At 46.9% G+C, this 23,007-nt stretch overlaps 1 protein-coding gene across 9 annotated transcripts; it reads right to left on the reverse strand.

The window, feature by feature from the left end:
• Nucleotides 1-1,513: 1,513 nt before the first annotated feature.
• On the reverse strand, nt 1,514-22,384 carry ZBTB37 (zinc finger and BTB domain containing 37). Of its 9 annotated transcripts, none has more exons than XM_088170160.1 (8): nt 22,340-22,384; nt 20,497-20,597; nt 17,385-18,337; nt 15,933-16,032; nt 12,681-13,728; nt 11,022-11,163; nt 5,714-5,814; nt 1,514-3,288 (listed from the first exon to the last, which is right to left on the reverse strand). In XM_088170160.1, the coding sequence occupies exons 3-5, from the start codon at nt 18,305-18,307 to the stop codon at nt 13,240-13,242; spliced, it is 1,512 nt and encodes a 503-aa protein (XP_088026286.1). In that variant the 5' UTR covers nt 18,308-18,337; nt 20,497-20,597; nt 22,340-22,384; the 3' UTR covers nt 1,514-3,288; nt 5,714-5,814; nt 11,022-11,163; nt 12,681-13,239. The 9 variants fall into 9 exon arrangements, with proteins under 9 accessions (XP_088026286.1, XP_088026287.1, XP_088026285.1 ...); XM_088170161.1 differs by having other exon boundaries at nt 5,709-5,814; XM_088170159.1 differs by having other exon boundaries at nt 5,709-10,363.
• Between the last annotated feature and the right edge of the window lie 623 nt (nt 22,385-23,007).

Consider the following 23,007-nt stretch of genomic DNA (forward strand, 5'->3'; position numbering starts at 1 on the left):
TGTAATAGACTGCTCTCTGAATGCACAGTTTACACTAAGCCACTTACTAGACTTCTTAAAAATTCTTTTCTAACAAATGGGGCCCCATACCAGAAAGGTGAGTGGAACAGAAGCAGCCACAAGGCTTGTGCTGGCTGGGCTAGGAACACCCTTCTGCAGCTCCATGCAGGTAGAAGAGCTGCCAAACCTCTGTGCCCTGCTTGCCAGCAGCTCTGGTGTGTCCTGTGTGCCCCAGCACTGAGAGGCACAGCGACAGTCTTCCATAGCCAAGGCTTTGAAACTTGTTTAAGGTTAAGATTTCATGTAACAGTTACTGTAGCAGCAGTGCCCATGAACCATGACAGTGCCCAGGTAAGGTAACCAGTACCTGTAGCTGTGTTAAAAATATATTATTTCACCTGCAAATTTACTCCAGGATCTGAGGTGTCCTGGCCTGCTGCCAGGCCACACGTGATTAGACCTCTTGTCCTCTCAGGCTGGCTGTACTGCTGTAGGATCTTTGGCAGGGCTGTCCTGAAGATGCAGACGATTTCTCCATTTCAATAGCTGTTCAAACCAAACAGACAGTGAAAGCACAGTTCCTGTCCTCAGGAAGTGATGGAAATGGTGTGTGCAGACAGTGGGTTGCACAAAATATCCACCTTAGTAAAGGCTTCTGTTGGCAGGAATTGCCAGAGCAGCCAAGCAGTGAGTAGCTTAACTTGTACAGAGCTGCTATGTCAGATCTTTGATCGCTGTGTCTCTAGTTTTGGAAGCTATTAGAGGTCTGACTCTTTCCTTTTCCTAGTAGGACTGTTTGAGCATCTGTGCAAGTAGTGTGTGACTGGGACACGGAGAGCCACCTCCTCCATTGTCCCATGGGCTACGGCAAACCATACACCTCTCTGAGGTGTCCTTTAGGGGCTCCCTTAGGTACATGCTCCCCTGGAGCAGTACCTTGGAAAGAAGCTGTGACAGGCTGGGACCCTGGGAGAAAAGGGGAAGCATTTTGAAAATAAAAAGAGTTCAGAAAGCAGCTCTCCCTCTCCCTGTCCTCCTCTGGCAGTTATCACTGTGGCTTTTCTTGCTGGATCCCATCTTCTGCCTGTAAATGTCACTGAGAGACACACAACCTCCTGTAATCTCTGCCTTTTCCAGTTGTGCTCCAGGTTGTGGAGGTGGACACTGGTGAAAGAGGAGGGCTGAGGAAGTGCCTGGCTCTCCCTAGCATGGCACTGAAACAGAATGCTTCCCTGCCATAGGCAGATGGGAAAACATCCAAAACTTGGCTTGCAGCAAGAGCTCAGGGCTTGTTCCTCCTGGGGAGACTGAAAAGGGTTGAGCCTCCTGAAGAGCTAAGACAAAACTCATCCAAAAAAGACAGAAGCCATCTGAGTTGCCAGGAACAGCAGCCTGGCACTGTACAACCTCTCTCAAGCTGCTCAGCTTAGGACAGGGGAGCTGCCCACAGCTGGGACCAGGAAGAAAATCCATGTTGAGTAAGGACCAGTCAGCTATAAGACACAGACAGGGATCTGAGTATTAAACCATTTAATTCTCATACCACTCACATGCATAATGTTCTTTTACACAGTGCTAAAAGAAAGAAGAAAATGTTGGTTTTTTTAATACAAACAGAATTTCAAGTATACATTTATAGAATTTTCCAAGATTCTTACCCAAGTTGCTAAGTTTTCATTCACATTGTTCTTAAAGCTGTCCAACAAGAGCGCTTTTTGCTAAACTGCTTTCAATGCAATTGTACAGTCCCTTCTACCTTGGTTTTACTTCCCCCTTTCCCAACTCTGGTTCCCCTGCCACCCCTGCCCACCTCCCTCCAGCAGTGTTGGCTGTCCCTGGACACAATGGCCATGGAGCTTCTGTTTGCCAGTGCCTGCTGGAAAAGGGAAGCAGTTATGGAGGACCAGTTTGGAAACAGCTTGGAAAATCACTGAAGAACAATCTGATATCCACAAGTTACAGCAGGCTTACTCTTCAGCCTACTCCAGACTAGTCTGAACACTGACTTTTTTTTTTCTTGAAATAAGGACTGCAATCAAAAATAAAATAAAATAATAAAAAAAAGAATAATTAGTACAGCAGGAAATCTCTTAACTATGAAAGTAAGTCTTGAGTGTTAGGACACCTGTCCTAAAAAGGTTTGATTTATAGGTCACTAGTTGAAGGTGACAGCACAATTTCTGTTATGGTTACTCTGCAAACCAGCTCAGAGCAGAATCAATGTGGGACACACAAACTTGGATTAAAAAAGAAAAAAAAAACCAAACAAACAGAACTGACGAGGGCTCCACATTCATGTTATGGAAATACCCCACAAACCCCAGTAACAACTTTCTCCTGGCTTTGCTGTTCAGCTTAGCTCAGCCCTGGGCCGCCAGCTGGGTTGTAACTGGGTGCAACTTCTGACCTGTTAAAAAACGGGGTTTAAATCTTCTTGACAGGCAAGGGTGGGTTTCTCTTGACAGATGAACAAGTCTCCTGACAGCCACCAGCCCCATCAGCGCCCGGGCACGGCGGGGCTGCTCCGGGCAGCGTGGGGGCCGTGTCGGCCCGGGGGGCTGCTGGAGGTAGAGCTGCCATGCCCAAAGCCCTGGCAGCATTGCTCCCCCCGAGCTGGGGCTGCCCAGGAGCTGCCTGCCCGTACAGCTGTGTCCCAACCAGCCACAGCTGTACTCGTCTGGAGAGTTAAAGTGCATTGCGGCAGAAAAGGGTTTGCTTTTTAATTCTTTTTTTTTTTTTTAATTTTTTTTTTTTTTTTTAAGAGGAACCTATTTAAAGTGCTGTTCTAGTTTGGAAAGGGACTCTGTTTAGGAAAAAAAAATGGCACCTTTTCACATGAGAGATTCACTCTCTGTATGTGTGTATATATATATATATATATATATATATATATATAAATTTGCAGAGTCAGATCTGCTGACTAATGAACAACATATAAAAGTGTTTGTATTTTATCTTATTGCTTTTTTTCATTTTATTTTTTTTTACTGCTGCCTGCTACCTTGGAGGCAGGAGGGAGATGGATTCTCCTTTTACCTTCCCCACCATTAACTGATTTCCCAGTGCAGGAATGTGGTCTCACAGCTCTGGCCCAGGAGACAGTTCACTGTCACACAGCACACAGGAGGTGACAAAGTCCCCCTGAACTGTCACAGCCCCATGGGAAACCTGCAAAGGATCACAGTAAGGAACTGGAGGCCGAGAAGGACTGTGGACCCCGAGGGACTCCCGTTGCTCCTGCCAGATGCCATTTTCATTAGAGTCACTTTACAGAGCAGACTTGCATTTCTGAAACACAGAGGTAAGAAAAACAAATATCTTTAAAGTGAAAGCTTTGCTGCTAGAGTGTGTAGTGTGGTAACCTCAGCACTCCAAGAGAGAGAGGTAGTTACTGTCCTGTGAATACACTGCTGCTTAATGTGACTCCATTTCTGGAGTGATTGCTAAAAAAAAAAAAAAAAAAAAAAGGAAAAGAAAAAAATAATCCTGTGCTCTTTTTTAAGTCATCCCAGTTAAATCTTTCTGGTGAAGATATACTTGACTATTTCCTCTAAGAGGCTTTTGTATTTTAGAAATTGATTGTCAGTTAAGTTCGTGACAAGATGAAATTTGATTAGCAAATTGCTATACAAAGCTACTTCCCTTGTTAACTCTTAAAATTTTCTCTCCCACTACTCAGCTATCCATGCCCTGTTTGGGGGTCACATCCCACCTGCTCCTGCAATAGGACAGCATTTCCTGCTCTGAGCAGTTTTAATGGAAAAGACCAAAGTTTTCAAAAGAGCTACAGATATCATATTCACAGTGTTGTGCAGGAAAGGTGGGGTGACACCAGGGAAACGAGGGGAGCTCTGGGGACAACGGGGCTACAGCTCACGGGAGCTTCAGTTAGTGTTTAACACACTAGAGGCTTGGCAAAACTGCATTGATTCCCTTCCCTTTTCAGACTAAAGCAGTGCTTTGAATACTTGCTTCCATTTCCATGAATTAATATCTCATCCAGTCTTCTCATCCTTTGCTAATTCTCCCTGCAAGTGTGGGGCACGAGGTGAGGAATATGTTACTGCAAGAACACACAGCTGCATGTTATTCTCCTCCTCATTCAGCTTCTAAAAGACCTTATTCAGAAAAGTCTGTTTTACCACCCAGGATTGCTCTTGCCTGTCCTAAATGTCAGCCATGTTACCCACCAACACAAAAGAACCACGTCTTATTTGAACAACACTCCTCTCTCCCTTCCCAGTATTTCTTAGCAACACTTGCCCCGTGACACCTCAGCCCTGGAAGCTGTCTGGTGTCAGTTTTCTGTCCAGGCCAGTGCCTTAGGAGAGCCCAAGGAATTAGTCTTAGGCAAAGAGTATGACAAAATTCTACTCTCAATCCCACCTGGGATGCTTCCCCCAACAGCACAACCTTGGCTTAGGAAATCTTCTAAGACATCAGAAAAGTGCCTACATGCCAACTACACCCTCCTTCCCTGCATCTCTGGTGGGGATCCAGGCAGCCCTGTAAACAGCCTCTGCAAACAAACATCACTGAAAGAACACGCTGGGGACAGCCAGAGGGGCTGGGGCTCCATGGCCCTTCCTGAAATCCAATCTGTCAGCCCGAGAATTGCACTGTCCACTTCTTGTTAGTGTCACCCACAGCTGCCACCCTCCTCTCACTGGCCTCTTGCAGGCAAGAGCTGTGTTCAGTTGCCAATGCACAGGCAAGGAAGGATTCAAGAAAAGCTTCACAGTAATTCAGAGAGTTTCTTTAGACATGTAAACTCTCAGAAAATACTCTCGGAGGCACAAACCCCCGTATCAAACCAATGCCCAAGACACATAGACAAACAAACAGAGCCAGGGAAACCTCAAGAAACACCTTTTAAAACTTGACCAAATGGGGAACCAATTAATTGGCATCATCAAGTTAAAATTTGTTTCTCTCAGACTAGTTTTGTGACTTCTCCCCCTGCCCCAGACTCAGTAATATCTATTGGAATTCTAGCAGAAGACATCCCTGCCCATGGCAGGGGGGTTGGAATAAATGAGCTTAAAGGTCCCTTCCAACCCAAACCATTGTGTGATTCTGTGATTTGAGTAACTAATTTCAATTGTATTTTATCTTTTTATGCTGCCACTTTCTGTATTTTACGACCAGCCATAAATTAGTCAATCCAACTTCATTTTTCATTTCTCATTAGTTTCACAGTTTCATAGCCAATGGTATTGGGTCTCACTGCAAAGGTAATGGGAAGGTTTAAATAAATAAACCTCACTGCAGTATAAAAACAATGCAGCCATTTCACCATAGATCTGAGGGGAAGGGTGTTAGGTACATTATCAAAAACTAAGCTGAAAGTCTGCAAAAAAAAAAGAATGCACTGATTTTTTTAAGTACTGCCTTAGGTAACTGCAGTAAAATAATAAATCAGAATATGTCAGATTAAACAAGGAAAATACACAGCAGTATTTAAAAATACCTGAACATGTTTCAAAAGCTTAAGTGATATGAACTAGGAAGGCCAGTACAGCTGCCCATTTTACATAATAAAACAAAACAAAACAAAAAAATATAACAAAAATACAGCTTGGCACAGTCTAATGGAAACAGGAACTTGGAGGCTGCACTCTCCCATGATGGAGATTTCCCAGCCTCCCTGGACAACCTGATCCAATGCTGTTTGACTGTACTCATGGTGAGGCAATATCTTATCATACCTAACCTGATTTTCCCTTGTATAAACTGCTGCCTACTGCTGCTCCTCCTTCCACCATGTGCCTCCAGGAAGGGTCTTCCTCCATCTTCTCTGCACCCTCCCCTGAGCTGTGGAGTTGAAATAGGAGAAATGATATAGGTAAAGGAGAAAGCACTGAAACAAAAACAAACTTCTGTCTTCAACACTTGCTAGAAAACTCGGAAAATGGCACTTTGAAGTCTGGTACTGCCCTTTCCACCCTTCACTTCCCACCCTTCAGTTCCTTCCAATGGAGTTTTTGAAATGCTCACAGCAAATCTGCCCCCACAGATTTGGGACTGAGCCCTTTTCCTTCTTTACTATTCACAGCTCCAGCATGGAAAACACTGGTGCTGCTCAGCTGTCATGTGCCAGGATAGGCATCTTTGGACACCTGCCTCACGAGGCAGCAGCATTTCCTGCATGCTCCTGCCCTCCTGCAGGTTCTAAACCCAGCATTTCCCTGCCCACAGCATCCATGGCATGCCAGATACATGCACTACCCCTTTCCAATGATGCTTTGCTGCTGTTTCCACCTTTCTACACATCCCCCTGTGTGGCTCCAGTGCCACCAGTGCCAGCCAGAGCTGAAAACAGCTAAGCTCTCTTCTTATTTCAGCTGTCTTCCTTCTCCCTAGAGGAAGCAGAGCCACTGCCAAGCCTGTGGGACATGTTAGAGGTGAATTTATTCTTAGAACTTGCTAATTCCTCAGAAAGGTAATTACTCCCTGGCACAGAAAAATCAGCAAGATCTTATCTCTGAACCCATTATTTCTTCCCATTGGTGACAGCAGAACATGCCTTCACAGAAGTTATTAACAAAACCCCAGCTACTTCTAGACATCACTAAATAGCAATGTCTCGTTTCCTAAAACTTTAAATTAGACACTAAATACACCAGTGGCTGGTTTTGTGGCTTCCTCCCCAGCTCCCAGCTCTGCCAGATCACAATCTGATTTTCTGTTTTCTCCCTTTTTATTTCTAGCTTTGCCAGAACATGCTTGTTTTACAACAAAACTGTTAAGGACTGTGAAGAACACCTTCAGAAGGCCCCACCATCCAACAAGTTTCAAATCCTTTCAAGGCTGCAACTCCCCAGCAGCACAAGTCTTTAAGTCTTACTCATATCCATGTTCTTGTCACCAAAGACCTTTCAAAATTCCCACCTAAAAAAGGTTCCTCCTATTTCCGAGAGACATCACAAACTGTAATACTTTGGTTTACAACTAGATTAAAATATAAATTAAATAAGAAAATGCTAAATGAGTTTATATTGAAACACATTATATTTGTTTCTATATATGTATATACAGGTATGTGTGTGTGCACTCCCTAATGACAGCTAGAGGAAGCAAAAGTCATTCTCCAAAGGCTTCTACTCTTCCAACTAGCATGGTCAACTTATCCATTGCAACAATTCCCTGTGCATAAAAGCTAATGAAGCACTGGAAGGTGGTGCTGGCGACCAGCTGGATCACACAGACATTCAGGAACAGAAAGACAATAAATTATAAGAAGCAGTAGTAACTTGTTCACAGTTGGGATGAGGATAATGTTATGGGAAACCTGAATTGTCTACAGTTCCAGGAATAAAAAGCCAAAGGTCACTGAAAGTTACAGATATACTGCAGTTAATCCTAAAAGCAAAGATCAGATCTGACACAAAGAAATGGCAGAAACCATGTGGAATTTCTCCCAGCAGCCTAAAATCTGGTACCATCAGATTCAGCAGGAAGCTTTCCAATACATCCATCAAAACCAGAATTCATCCCAGGGATGCTCTGACCATTGCCTTCATCTCAGCAATGATCATTTCCCAAGTAGGTAGATTCCTTGAAACCAATTCAATCCTAATCCAAAAGAACATGCTCCCAGTCTTTCCTTGATTCCATCAGCCCAAACATTACATTCAATCTCTCCTAATTCCCAGCCTCTGTGTTCTCCTATGCTTGCCAAGCCAAAGCCTTTCAGCAGATGGAAATATTTTAGAGATGGTAGGACTCTTCAGATAATTTTATAACCCACTTAAGTGGGTTCCAGGTTAGAAATAACCTAAATTTCTAGTAACTGCAGCAAAACTTTGGTCTGCTGCATTTTACTGATTATAAAACAAAACAAAACAAGAACCCTACAGCAAGTCTACTCCAAATCTACTCAATTCCAAAATGTTCTGGTAGACTTTAGTTTAGTTTCAAAAAGCAGCCAGTATGGTTTGCATAGTTCTAACTTCTATTTGGTTACAAACATATATATATATACATACACAGGTATATATGTATTTTATATAAAAAAATCCTTTGAATGACAGCGATTAAAATAAGGATTCTGAGCTCTTTGGGCCTTTTAACTGCAGATATCAAAACTCTGTGTGTGGCTCTCACCTTGTGACAGGAGCAACACTCACAATTACTTTGCTATGGCAGTGGATCCCAGGCTTTCCAACTGCAGTCCTGGCCACAGGCTCAGCTCCCAGGGAAAACTCAGAGCCCAGACCTTGGCAAAAAGTCTCCTTGAATTACAGCTTCTTGACTTATAGAATAGTATGGGTTGGAAGGGACCTTTAGAGGTTATCTAGTCCAACTGTCCTGCCATGAGCAGGGACTTTTCCCATCCCCAAAATATTTCCAGCAGAGCCTGAACAGCATTTGATGTCACTAATCTTCAGAAACATTTGGATGCTGGCACGGCTGTATTGGCAGGCATGTCACGGATCAAAGAGGAGAGGTTGGTAAAGTTTAAATAATTTTAAATACTGTTTTTTGTTGTTTTTCAAGATGCACGATCCTATCTACCTCCCAGGCACCTTCCACCCAAATCAACGGCACCTTTGCAGCTGTCTTCTTATTTATATGTTGGATTCTGCAGGAGAGATGAAGTCAGCAGCAAATAAAAGCTACAACTCTGCTCTCACAAAGGCCTTGTTAAGGCTGAATCACCCAAAAGTGCCAAGTACTCTACTACAAAACCAGGCTGCTTGGAATCACCTCGTGAAATGGGCATCTCACAGTTAAGTGACATTCCTATGCAGAGGTGTGGGATGGAAACAGCCACAGAGCTGTCAGAAAATGAGAGCAGGACAAGCAGGGATAGCTGTCCTGTCCATATATTTCAAACTTGAGCTCACAGAGGGCTGAAATTCTGGCTTCATGCCCTCTCTGCTGAGCCAGCCCCACGATGCTTTTCAGCAGGGCTACAGCTAGTTCCCAATGCTGTTCCAGCTCTGGATAGCTGTCACATGGGAACGGGGTCAGTTGCTGCCAACCTCTCTGGGTTTAAAACAGCAGCAGAGACACAACATGCTTTCTGTTCTTCCCAGCACCCAAACTAAAGTTACATTATACAAATCACAGCTTGAGAATATTGTAGAGAAGATGTAGGAAAGTCCAAGGACTGAACCTGATGGTGGATAATGCTGAGAGGACAAGGAGGGACTGCCCATTTGCACCAACTGCTCTGGCTCTCACCAGGCTATCCCTGGATCTTACTGAGTTAGCTCCAAGCATGTTCTCAGCCTCCTGTAACAAATTCACATTTCATAAAGCCTCTCATTCATCCCTCTCTAGCTCCTGGAAACACAAAGCACAATTTGTTTTCACATCCTCTCATTGCATTTTGGCCTTCTCCTTTTCCCAGCTTCACATCAGTCATCCTCCTGAGACAAAGAGGTTTAGCTTTTCTCCAAAGCAGCAACACAGTATTAACACAATTCTTGCTATTTTCACAGCTATTCACAGGGAACGTGGCAGCAGCAGGGAACAGCTGCAGCAACCATCATGTCACTTGGCTGACACTTGGCACCAGGGCTTGCTGCAGGCTTAAGGAGATAACCACAACTCTTCACATTTGGGAGGTGAGCTCTTTGATAGCAACGAAATAAGAAATATGTCCACCTCCAAGAAAGCAAACTGTAAAACCAGAGTGTGTTCTCCGTGTTGCCTGAGGCAAGAAAACAAATGGGTTAGTAAGCCCTAACTCTAAAGCAGACAAAAATGTTACGTACAGAGGTATTAAAACACGAGAGTTCTCTTCACATCCTCCTTAAATCACAGTTGAAATCACAGTTTTGGCAGAATAAGATGCAGCCAGACGTGGGAATGCAAAGCTGTGCCTCAAGCCATCACAGAAGCATTCACACTTGGAAAGTTGGCATCTGATTCTCCACAGCTTTGGTGCAACCGTGAAGAGCCACACCAACGCAGAGGCAACAGGACACAGTGTCATACTGTTAGGGAAAGCACCTCTAAGTAGCTACACCACTGCCAGAAAATTCACATGAGGTTTTTCCATATCGTGTAGGACCTCCAACCCCTTTTTTCTCAAACCTTGGTCTCATCTGCACCCAGGAAGTCAACCATTGAAAGAAATGTTTAATAACGGTTCCTTCAGAACTGGTTCCACTGTCTAGTGCAGATGGGCCTGAACTGGTTTCAGCACTGTTCAAGAAATATTAGACATCATGATTCCCACACATACATACACATCCATTAAATGTACAGAAATAATATCAAAATGATTCCCACTACCATACCTTATACTGACTCTAGCTACAAGCTATAAACTTCACCTCAGCGAGGCCTGGGCAAGAATATTGGCTCTTTTGCATGCAATCAGAAATGATCATTTATACAGTGGCAACCTCTGCACAAAAAAAAAAAAAAAAACCAACCAAAAACAAAAGCAAATATAAAGGAGGAAAAAATAAAAACCTTTCACAAGCTTTGTTTTCAGCCTAGTAAGGTATGAAGGACTAATTTCATGGTTTTCACCAGGCCACTTGAAGTAGTGAATCAGCAAACAGGATGCACTGTTGGCATCCAGTACTGTTTGGATGCTCCTCCGTTCACAGTATTGATACAGTAAAATAAAACCTGCTCAAGAAACTCACAGCTATGCCATGGGAACAAAGGCATTCACCATTTTATGTCAGCCCTTCTTCACTACGGTTGCCATCTGTCTCAGAAAAATGTTGCCTGTGTAGCAGTTACTGCACCTTCACCCTTCTCTTCACAGCAAGCTTAGCAGGGAAACTTTCCCACTATATTTTTATATAATATATGTATATAAATAATTTTATGTTTTTATAGTTTGGTAGTATTCTTTTAAAATTTCTATTTTAAAACACTTAAAAATCTTTTAAGCAACTAAAAGTAACTTTTTATGCTCTCTAGTGTGAACAGGATAGGATTTCAAAGTTTTTAACTTTTTTTTTTTTTTTTCATTTTTGGTAACTTCAAAAGCTATGACTAAAGCAGCACATCTCCACCCCTCCCTGCACCTTGATTGCAACAAAACCTACCTTGGCCATCCTTTCACCTCATCCTCTGCCACTGCTCTCTGGCAACCTCACTGTTTTGGTACCGTGACGTTTGACCTTTGCCAGGAAACCTGACGGAGCTGGTTGTTTGGGTGGCCAAATCACTCCCTGTGTGATGGATGCCCTTGACAGGAGAGGAGGAAGAAGGCACAGAAGGAAAACGGAGGTGAAATACCAGTTTTCCTGTTTGAAATGGTCAATGAAATGGTACTTTGCAGATGCCCAGCTCAGAACACCTGCAAAGGTTCCTCTTGTAGGATCACATCCCTGTTACAAGCGATACTGGCACCGAGCCCTTTCCCACACACAAAAACACATTAGAGCCACATCACTTTTTGAGAGAGATAGGAGGAACAGTGAGACCCCTCACATATAAAAAAATCTATAAAGCAAGGCAAGAATACATCACCCTTCTCCAAATTATTCCCTCCAAAGGGGCAAGAAAATGATCCCTAGTACCAATTTGCAGATGGGGAAAGCAAGGGCTGGAGATGTTTCCATGTGCCCAAAACTGCAGTCAGACAGCAGGTCAGGCTTTACTGTCACTTGGTCAGTCTCCTGCCAGCTAAGCCCCCACTCTAATCACTCATCCAGCTTTCTTGCTGAAGCAAGATGAAGTGTATTTTTTTTCTAATGTCTCTTTGTTCCTCCCATCACCTTAAGGTTCAGAACTTCACCCTTCCTTATCATATACACATTATATGTCCTCAAGAGAACTCCTTCACCAAACCTGATAAGCACAACCTGTCGTTCATTCCCCCCCTTTCTTCAGGAATAACTTGGCATCAGAACTAGAGAAAACTCTGAAAATATTGCATATTTTTTAAAAGAAAGATGTCAGGATATTTGCACTTTTCTGCCTGTCCCATGCTTTTCTGGTTATGAACCACATAAGCCCGTGCAAACACCTACAATACACACGCAGGCATGTCTCTCCAGGTTTGCTAAACTTGCTCTAAACATCAGAGCTACTCAGAATACAAAAATGTTAAGTCCATGCAAGGGGACAGAGTTGTGATTGCTCTAGGAACCATTCATTTGTAAGTCTCCTGAACTGTTATAAGGAAATAGAGAAGGGTTCTCTTTTCATTTTGCATTTCATTGATAAAAAAGTTATCAAACTAGTTTGTAGAAACAGGTTTAAAAGCAACCACCTGCGATTGCTCGGCTGTGACAACAGCACTGCAGTATTTCCATATCCCATATTGCTGTTCTAAAAGATCAAGTGTGTGTCGAGGGGGGAGCAGGGGTGAAAGAGGACTTTGGTAGCCAGCCTCTAACTCCACAATTCAGCAACTCCAGAAAATCTCTTCCTAATCCTTGGCAACACCTGAAGCGTGGCAGCTCTCCAGCCAGGACCTCAGGGTGCTCTGAGCTCCCCAGATCAGCACCAGCAGAGGACAACCTCCTCTGGAAGACCCCTCCAGGCCTTCTCCCAATGCATCAGAGTCTCATGCAAACCTCACAGCTGCTAAATTCCATTCTCAGTCGCTGAAGTACTTCCTTCACACTTTGCTGACCTCTGGAATACCACTTTGTAGCTGTGCCCACTTTAACAAGGGGCACCAGGGCTGCATGCCTGGAATGGGCAAGCCCAAAGCCCTAAAATAACAGTTTAAATAAAAAAGTAAAGAAACACACCAAAAATTAAGACGGGGATAAATACACTCGGGCAAGGCAGGCTCCACCAGGACAGTGTTTTTGTTTCCTTTGCTGTGGCAACTACCTGGGGAAGGGAGAAAGGCAACGGCCCCTTGCCCCTGCTCTCCCCTCGAGCGGGAGCAGTGGATATGGCTCTGTGGCTGGATCCGGCACTGCCGGCGGGACGCCCTGCTGGGCCACAGCGCTGTCCAGAAATACAAATGACTGCTTGTCCCAGATCACTACAGAACAGTAAAAAAATTTAAAATCCTGTCGATCCCTGAATAAGAAGTTGATTGACACAGTTGTTCTGTTTTTCTCCAAGAGGAGGAAGAGTAAGGGAGAAAAACATTTAACACTCTATGGGTGTGTGTGTGGGTGTGTGAGAGGAAGAGAGGGAAAGAGAGAAATTTTTCTATTTTGGCAACATCTTGGGAGCTTCTTTCTGTTCAGTGGTGGCATTGCACTAATTACAGTACCAGCCTGCCGGGTTGGTGCTGACTCTTTAGAGCCAGGAATGGGAAGACGGTCCTTTCTCCTGGGACTCCACAGCCGCGTTTCAATCCGGCCCGGTTGTGGACACAGATCCCTGTGCCGTCTCCCCCACTGCCACAGCCTCTTCCTGCGGAGGAGATTCCTCCTCTGCCTGCCCCCGGGACGTGACAGTGGTCTCAGGGGAGATGCTGTGAGGCCCTTCCAGGGGCAAACAGCCGGGGTGGTTCTTGCGAAAGTGCTGGTTGAGGATGGCCTGGAAAGGGAAGCTTTTCCCGCAAACGTGGCAGTGGAAGGGCTTGTTGCCTGTGTGCTTGCGGATGTGATATTCCAGCTGATCCTTGCGGGTGTACTTCTTGCCACACATGCGGCACACAAAAGGTGTGATGCCCATGTGGAGCCGCATGTGCCGGTCCAGGCTGCCTTTCTGGTTGAAGGATTTGGCGCAGTAAATACACGTGAGCCGTGGGTTGTACCGGAACCAGCGCTCTGAAACCTCCTGCTCCCGCAGATACTCCACATAACCGCTCACTCCGAGCATGGCTGACTCCTCCCCCTGCCAAGGAAACGGCATAGATTTAAATAACAAGCAGCCTAAAACAAGTTGCAGAGAAGATCAGGCCCAGGTCCAGCCAGTAAAGCATGTGCCAAACCTCAAAATCAGCAGCGCTAATGTCTGCAACCTCAAGCACACATTTAAGTGCTTAAAAGGGGCCTTGGGGCTGAAGACAAAAGGGCAATCAATTAGAAACCACTGCTGCAGAGGCCCCTTCTGCCAAGCCATTCCCTGGATCTGGTGAAGAAAAGACAGCCCTTGACACAAGGGCACTTGGCCACCAATTCAGTTGTGGACCATATGTCAATACTTGTTACTTTTTAAAAAATTTGTGCCAGTTTTATTAAAACACTTGGGAGTATCACCTGTTTTCCTCACTAAAAATAAAAAAAAATAAGCTGATTGATGAGCTTGCAGTAAAACAAAGGAGAAGCAAACCACAAATCATATCTGAAAGTCTTCAGGTGTCATTTTACACAGGTATTTATTCAGGTGTCACTTAGAGTTCATTTTATAATGAGTCACATTCGCCTGCCTGGCTGTGTAATCCAGCCCAGCCCCGTGGCATCGGAGGCAAGGATGTGCCTGACCCAGATGCACAGCAAGGACTCCTCTGTTTTCTGAAGTCACACACACAAACACCCAAGGACAACTTGAACCACAAGCCTGGTCTCAGGACAGACACTTCTGGCCATTGTGTTCAGCTTGAGCAGAAACACACAGACTCCAGAACGCTTCTGTGCTGGAGACACACTGTTTACTCCCCCAGTGCTGCATCCCAGTGGTGCCAAATGTGGAGAAACAGCCAGTGTAACAGCAGGAGAGCATCTCCTCTGCAAGCCAGGGCTCTACAGGCATGAACAGCAGTGTACCTGTGCCAGGTGCTGCTCAATCCAGCTGTACAGGTATAGGGAAGCTGCTGAGCACTAAAGGAGATACACCAGGAGATACTCCTGGTTCTTCCTTTCCACTCTACCACTAGCAGTGGGCAGGGATCACGGGCAGGCTATTTCAGTATGGATATCGCAATGCCAGGAGAGTGGAAGGTGATGATACTTCCCCATGATGTGTAAAGACCAAGGTTTCATGTTTGAGGCTCTCACAATGGAGAAGTAAGAGCAGCTTTTCTGTAGGTAGAGCTAAAATTGCTTAATATGTCACATTTCCCCTAGAAGGTTGGTTTGACCTGAAATTTTTGCAATGTCTTCTGAGGATACAAAACAAAGCTTTGCAAAACAGGAACAAAAAGGTATCTGTTGTTTTATGGAAGTGTTCTAACGAAGTCACAAGACAGAAATCACAATTTTCAAACCCTAGCTTCACCTGGTCTTACTCAAGAGCAAAGCAGCCTAGTATCTCCTTACTCACCTCCAGCCAAGTCTTTTGCTTACACACTGACACATTCCTAACCTGTCAGGCTCACAAGGCACTGTGTTGGCTGACACGCTTGCACCACAGTGACACTGTGACACTAACTGAGCAACGAAATTAGACCAAAATGATAAGGCACAGGCATTACTGCTGTGTCCCACTTTGCTGCACTCTACAGCCCACTGCCCTCCCATTTCTGTGCATCTCTCCCTCCTACCCCAAAACTGTGCCCAAGAAAGCAGAGAATTCAGAGCTCCCTTATGTTGCCAAGTCTGCTGTGCAACACAGCCACTTGGAGAATAGACACAGACTTCTCTAAAATTCCACCATTCTTTGACAGTCCATCTGAAAAGGTATTTATTGCTGTTAGTTCCTGGAGGGCTTTTGGGAATGGTCTTGGTACCGGCATAGAAAGGTTCAGCTGTTGTCACCCGTCTTCTACAGAAGCCAAGCCACACCTCCTCCCTCTGCTCAGGCATTTGCTGCCAGTGTTTGAGGGCAGATCCAGCTCTGCAGGCAAATGGGGTTTCTCCTCAGGAGTTGGTGGCTTGCCCAGAGTAAGGGTGGGTATTTATGCCCTCAAACAACAAGAGAAACTCCTTGTGTTTTCCAAGTATCTGGCCAAAATCCCAAACAACAGCCAGAATCAGTTTTTAAATCATACATGGCCAGCACATGCTCTCCTGTGAACAAGTAGATTCTTTGCCAAAGTAAAAGGTCCTTGTATTCCACACATTATTGCTTGCAAATATAAAATATGATACACTTCATCACAACAAAGTCCCCTTCACCTTCAAGCCAACATTTACTTGCAAAAGTCTTGATGTGCCTACCTGGGAACTGGGCTGCTTAGGCTCATCCATCCTCCCAGGAGACTCACTTTTTGACCTGTACCGCTCAGTCACAGCCACCATGCTGCCAGAAGGGCTGAATCTGTGGGGTGGGGGAAGAGTGTCAATGGAATTTTTAATGGGCAGCACATCACTACAGTGTTTAGAACAACAGGTGAGCAATAGAGGCACCTGTATAGCATCTCTTCATCCTCATCAGCTAACACACTGGAGGTGGAACAGTGCAAGTATAAAGGAAAAACCAAATCATACCTGTCTACAGCTTCAGTCTAAACATCTAAAAAATAAAACGAAGTCATTTGGCTTCCAGTTCAGCAACAGAGAGTGGTTGCTATCATGAATAAACCAATATGGGCCAGGTGATTCAGGAACTGTACAGCAGGACAGAAACCATTTCTCAGAGGACACCTCTCCTTCAGAACCCTCCTCCTCCCTTCACAGAGTGAAATATACAGGATGTGATGGACTAGAGGTAGGAAACAGTGCATACAGACTGCAGTGCAAAAAGAGAAGCTAGAGACTAGCTGATCCAAGGAAAAGGGCTAAGGAAGTAGGAAAGCATCGTGCTCCAAAGGCCAGCTCAAGATTGTTCCCACTGATTGATTTATTAAGCACAAGTAACAGAATATCTGCTGCTTCCAGGTAGCTGTTTCCCCATGGGATTAAGCTAGAAGAGAGGTAAATGTGAAGGGAAACCCTAGAATTACAACCCCCCCAAATAAAACAGACCTGCCCTTTATCAAATCCATTCTCTGTCGTGAGCCTAGGGCAAGAAAGCAAATGCTGGAGTGGAAGCAGATGGATGGAGAATCCAAACACAGCAGATTTCACCACTCATTCAAAGGCTTTCTGCTCTCTCATATAAATCAAAACAACAGTGGAGGCCACTGGGTCCCTCATTTCAACTGCCTCAGAAGATGTAAACCCAGGGCCCACTGCTATCATGGACCACTGGGAAGACCTTGACCTACAGCTGGTGTCTGGCTTGTTTCTCAGCCAGAACCATCCCTAGGTCTTCGGGCCAGAAGGCACCAGTGCAACGGAAAGATGTAACACATATTATATATGACCTCATTAATCCAAAATCTGAGTCCAGTATCTACTGAGGCTGAACTGAACATCTTAAAAAAAAATCCCACCTCAGCTGAAACACTGAGAGGTAGAGATCCCAACCTCTAAGAGCTAGTAAGTAATTTCCCAAGCTAGCCTGTACCTGGAGATCCTGGTCTGACCACTACACCCAGTCAAAATATTATTACCCAAACTGGATATACTCTTCCTAACACCAGGTAAAAACCCTTTCACTCTTATGCTTAAGAAGACCAAAGGAAATAGAAAGAGGAAATGTTCCAAAGCAACTGACCCAGCCAAGTCAGAATCTTGCATAACGTCCTCTTACAGCCAAGGTGAATAATTAAGTTTAAGAAAACCCACCTGTCGATCTCACTGCTGGTTGGCCTGACCACTTTGGCTCCAGAGGAGCCTAAGGCAAAAGCCTCCTGGCCCAGCGATCCGTGGCCCGTGGTGTCGATCACCATGGCCGTGACCTCCTCAGCGCTGCTCCCATCTTCTCCCGAGGGCTGGTGCTCTGCCCCCAGCCACTCCTCCAGGTTTTCCGTCTTAATGCGCACTCCTCCCAGCACCCGCACTTCCTCGTCGTTCTGTGCCCCGCGCTCTCCCATTCCCGTCTCCACGTACCACTGTCCTGCCCTGTTAATCCGCAGGATGGGCTCCCTGCCCTCCACATCGGAACTCTGCTCGATGATTTGGGGGCTGGTGGACTCCTCGGGCGGGCTTAGTTCCCGAATGTCCAGCACTGTGCTAACCTGGCCCAGGCGGCTCCCCTTGGGTGTGTTGTGACGTGGGCTCAGGGAACGGTTTAGATTTGGCGTTGCCCGGTGAGACTCGGGAGGTCTCTCCTGATGCTTCGTCCTGGTCTGGCTCAATTCCGCTTCCACCTCCGCCACGTTAATTTTGAAATGAATCCCCTCGAGTATCTGCGTGCATTTGTCTATGATGTGCTGCATCTGCAAGAAACTGGCAGCAGTCAGGTAACTGATGATGTCAGCCAGCTGCAGACATATCCTGCCAGTATAGCAGAAGGAGAGGAGCTGCTCGAAGACAGAAGGGTTCTTGATGACAGAGATGGACACGGTGCTCATCTCGTTCAGGGACATGTGGTCACGGAAGTAGGGTGAGCTGGCAGCCAGCACCACCTTGTGCGCACGGAAAGCCTGGCCCTGCACGTTGACCACGATGTCACACAGCCGACCCTGCATGCGCAGCTGGTTCAGGTGGCTCAGGACAGAGTTACTGAAGTTGGGAATCTCCAGCTGAATGTTCCCACTCTTCTCCATGGCTGTCCCAGCTGCAGGTGCACGCCTCTACTGGAAAAGGGGGAAAAGATCCTGTCATTAGCAGAGCCAATAATTTGAAATTAGAATATTCTTCACCTGCTTCCACACAATTTGAAACACTGGAGTTTTTAGAGACCTTCCTCACCTGGCTGCAGCTCTGTCACAAATGAGTGTGTTTGAGATCGCTTAGAAAAGCATGACAAAAGCTCTCTGACCCCTCCATGCTGTGCATCCCCCCGCACAAGAATTCTGCTAAGCCAGTCCCTGATAGACCCCCATTCCCTGCAGCTTTAACGTGCAAAACACTTTGTTCTGCCAGCCTCCATAAAAGCACATCTGCATGTAAGAAGAACTTTTAAAAATGGCACAGGTATTAAAAATAGGCACCTGATTGCATAATGGATTAAAATACTCACCACTTGTACCTTCTATGGATCTTGAAAAGAGAAAGTAATAGGGAAAGCCCCTTTGTAAAACAGGAACTGGGAAGGAGACACTGGGAACTAAATCCTCCAGAGACCTTTGAGAAGTTGGCCAGCATCTGACCTCAAGGCATCTTAAGTACCTTGTTAACCTGAGATATCCATCATATGTGGCACTTCTGACACATGCCAGAAAATGCATAACAGGAGAATGAAAGAAGAAGCCATGGTTCAGGAGAGCTCACAGGGCTTCACTCATGATCACCTCTGTAGGGTCCCAAGACACTTCACATTGGTCATCACTAAGTTCCCATCCTGGCCATACCCTAAGTCAGTAACTCCTGGACTCTCTCCCAGCTATGTAAGAATGGGGCTGTTCCATTCAGGCTACAATTCCCAATGGTGCTGCTCTGCTTGGGCTGCAATCCAGGCAAATGGTTTACCCAGGCTATGCATGGCTCATCCCTTGTTTCCACCTCTACCACACAAGAGCTCCTGGTATGCTCAGGGAGCACCTCACCACCCAGCTGCTGCAGTCGGGGGACCCTTCACCACTCAGCCCAGTCCACCGAGGCTTATCAGGAGATCTCAGAGCAGGGCCAGGGAGGGGGGGTGAGGGATGCACCACCACATCATCACATTTCATTTTGGCAAAGTTTGAAAAGAAGCCCTGACCATATATGGTAAAAATTTGGAATGAATGAAAATGAGATGTAAACTCATCCAGAAAAGAAAAAAAAAAGCAAAGCAAATAAGCTTGTTAAAGTCCACTCATGGCATAAGCAGCTTCCAAGCTGGACAGCATCTGAAATGTGGATTGAGCAGAGTCCTGCAGATGTCCAAACCACTTCAAACAGGCTGGGAATACCAAGACTCACAGTGCCCACTCTGAGGAATCTCCAAATCGAAGGGATTGGCACATGTCTGCCTTTGGAGAACTTTTTATTTGGAATTTATGAACATTGCAGCATAGCACACGTCCATATGCCCGAGCAGGCTTTGTGCAAACTTGGCAAACCCAGTTACTAAACATGAAGCTGCAGGACAGCCTGTCAATCTTGTGGAGTTGTGCCAAGGGATTTCTGAGTGGCAGGATGGCTGTGTGTCCCTGGGGAAGTCAGATAGGAGTGTACAAAGCTTCACAAGGTGCACCTGAACAGTGCCAAGTCTTAGGGCTTCTTCTCTCCTTCTCCTATCACAGAATCACAGAATGGTTTGTGTTAGAAGGGACCTTAAAGCTCATCCTGTTCCACCCCCTGCCACGGGCAGGGACAGCTTCCACTGTCCCAGGTTGCTCCAAGCACCATCCAACCTGGCCTTGGACACTTCCAGGCATCCAGGACCTCACGACCTTCACAGGTAACAATTGCTTCCCAATATCCAGTATAAACCTACTCTCTGGCAGTGGGAAGCCATTCCCCCTTGTCCTGTCACTCTATCCCTTGCAAACAGTCTCTCTCTGTCTTTCCTGTCAGCTCCTTCAGGCACTGCAAGGCCACAATTAGGTCACCCTGAATCTTCTCCAGGCTGAACCACCCCAATTCTCTCAGCCTTTCCTCACAGCAGAGCTTCTCCATCTCTCTGATCATGTTGGTGCCTCCTGTGGACTCGCCCCAACAGCTCCATGTCCTTCCCTATCTTTTGGAGAAAGCAACAAATCCCACAAAAATCAGGAAACCACAGTGTACAGGTCTGTGTCAACACAGGACTGGGAGCAGACCATTAACTGCACAGAACAAAGGGAAATACAAAAACCCAACATCTTACCTGGCGTGCTGTGAGTTACATGCAGTGGGAAGGAAATGGGGGTGCTGCCTTCTTTCTTTTTCTTCTGATGTAATGAGAAGAAAACTTGCTGCCCCCTTCCCCTTTAGGAGGTAAAAAGAAAGAAAAACTGAAGTGCAAAGGAATTGGGTTCTCCCAAGTGCATTTATGAACATCAAGCTTTGTCATTCTTGGTTTTGCTGGAGGATCTTGCAGCAGGATTACCTCACCATCTTCCCAAAACAGCTCTTCCTAAAACAATAAGCCTCAGAGTACACTCTCAAGGAAGGCAAGGGTGAAACACCCTTGCCAAGGCCATGAGCACCCAGGGAGGCAAGAGGGAGGCAGAGGCTGAGCTTGGGATACACAGAAAGAGAAGGGGAAAAGCAACCCATCAGACCTTAACTGCTGAGCATGGCTGGGTATAGCTGTGGTCAGAAGGCAGCTGCTCTCCAGAGAGCCCAACAAATTATCTGTGAGCTCCTACTCCAAAGGCAGGGAAAATCCATCTACTCTTTATAACCCACAGAGCTCTGCTCACCTCAGTATCAGGGAACCTGCATGTTATGATCCACTCAGAGGCTGGTGTGAGGGAATCTGTCTTTTGGTTCAAACTACCCTGTCAGAAACTGATTTCTGCCCCTCTAAGGGAACCTCCCGTCAGCTTCTGCACCTCAGCCACATGGCAATATCCTGATTTCTCTCTTCTCTGGGAAGTCCATCACCTCTACTCACCTTTACCTGCAGACTGAGCTGAGGCAGCACAAAGCACACACTGAGACACTGCCGTTTTTAATGGAATTTGAAGTGTCACCAGCTGAGACTCAGACTTTACTTATCTCAGCAAACGCCTTCCAGCCTGTGAGGCAACTACCAGGAGCGGGTGGAATTCTTGATCCATCAGGTAAGAAGCAGAGACAGACCACTCAGCTGATGATGTCACCCTGGAAGCTGCACTGAAAACTCTCCACTTTTGGCTAGAGATTTACTGTGACTGGGCAACTTCACAGAATCACAGAATATCCTGAGCTGGAAGAGACCCGCAGGGACGACTGAGTCCAACTCCTGGTCCTCCACGGACACTCCAACAACCTCACCCTGTGTCTGAGACATTTTATCCAAACGCTTCTGGAGCTCTGGCAGCCTTGGGGCTGTGACCATTCCCTGGGGAGCCTGGGCAGTGCCCAGCACCCTCCGGGGGAAGAACCTTTTCCTGTTAGCCAGACTAAACCTCCCCTGACACAACTGCAGCCGTTTCACGGGTCCTGTCCCTGATCCCAGAGAGAGCTATCTAGTATCCCAGAATGGTTTAGGTTAGAAGGGACCTTAAAGCTACGGGCAGGGACACCTTCCACTATTCCAGCTTGCTCCAAGCCCCGTCCAACCCGGTCTTGGACACTTCCAGGGATCCAGGGGCAGCCACAGCTTCTCTGTGCCAGGGCCCCACCATCCTCACAGGAAACAATTTCTTCCCAATAAACCTATCTGGCTACTTGCACATTCCAACGGGACTCCAAAACTATAAAACCAAACATAACTCTGAACTGAGACGAGCGGCGGTGACTTCTCTCCCGTCCCCACCCCGCCCGCAGGACCCGGTTCACAGAGCCTGGTGTCTCCCGGCCCCATCGCTCCCGGACCCTCCTCCAGCGGGGCCCGCAGCCCCTTCTCACCCGTGACAGCCGCGCCGCGGCCCCGGACCGGGGGTGCGCGGGGCGGGCGGGGCCAACCTCCCCCAGCCCCCGCCCTCCCGCCCTTGGCCCCGCGGGGCGGCGGCCGCGCCTCCGCCCCTCCGCGCCCCCGGGGCCCCGCGCGGCTTCGCCCGCCCCTCCCGGCCCAGCCTCACCTGCCGGGGGTGGGAAGGGCCCGCAGCGCCGGCCCGGAACCGAAACGCGCCAGCGCGGGCCGCGCCCCGGAAGGAAACGCCGTGCGGACCGTACGCCCCCGCCCCGCCCCTCCCTGGACAGCACACCCTGTGGGTGTGGCCACGTCTGCACCACGTGATCTGCGCTATATAAGGGACGGGCGCGAGGCCATCTCTCTCTTTTCGGGCTCTGCGGCGCCGGGGGTGCTGTGTCTCCAGTGCGGCCTCGCCGGTGAGTGGGGGGCGATTCCACGCTCGGGCTGCGGTGGGACCGCTCCGGGGGGTGGTCTTGGAGCCCCGCGGGTGCGGGTCGGTCGCCGATGGGAGGCGGCGAGGGAGGATTGAAGTGGATTGCGCGGCCGGGCCTGGTCCGCGGCCTAGACCGCCGCTGGCTCTGCCTCATGGCGGCCCTGGGGATGTGTAAGGGCGGCCCTATTGAACCTCATGGGGGTTTGGGAGAGCTCAGGTAATACCTCAGGCGTTGAGTTACGGGGCCCTGCCTTACAAGCCTGTGGCGTGTTAGATATGGTCGTGGGCTGTGTCAAGGTCACATGCCCGCTGTAAGTACAATAGGTCTTCGGTTTTTGTGAATTTGGATTTTTTTTAACTGCGTTGAGCTTTAAGGAGCTTGTTTTTGCAGATAAATGGGA

Source organism: Sturnus vulgaris, chromosome 9 (assembly GCF_052056855.1).
Source record: "Sturnus vulgaris isolate bStuVul1 chromosome 9, bStuVul1.hap1, whole genome shotgun sequence".
NCBI lineage: Eukaryota > Metazoa > Chordata > Aves > Passeriformes > Sturnidae > Sturnus > Sturnus vulgaris.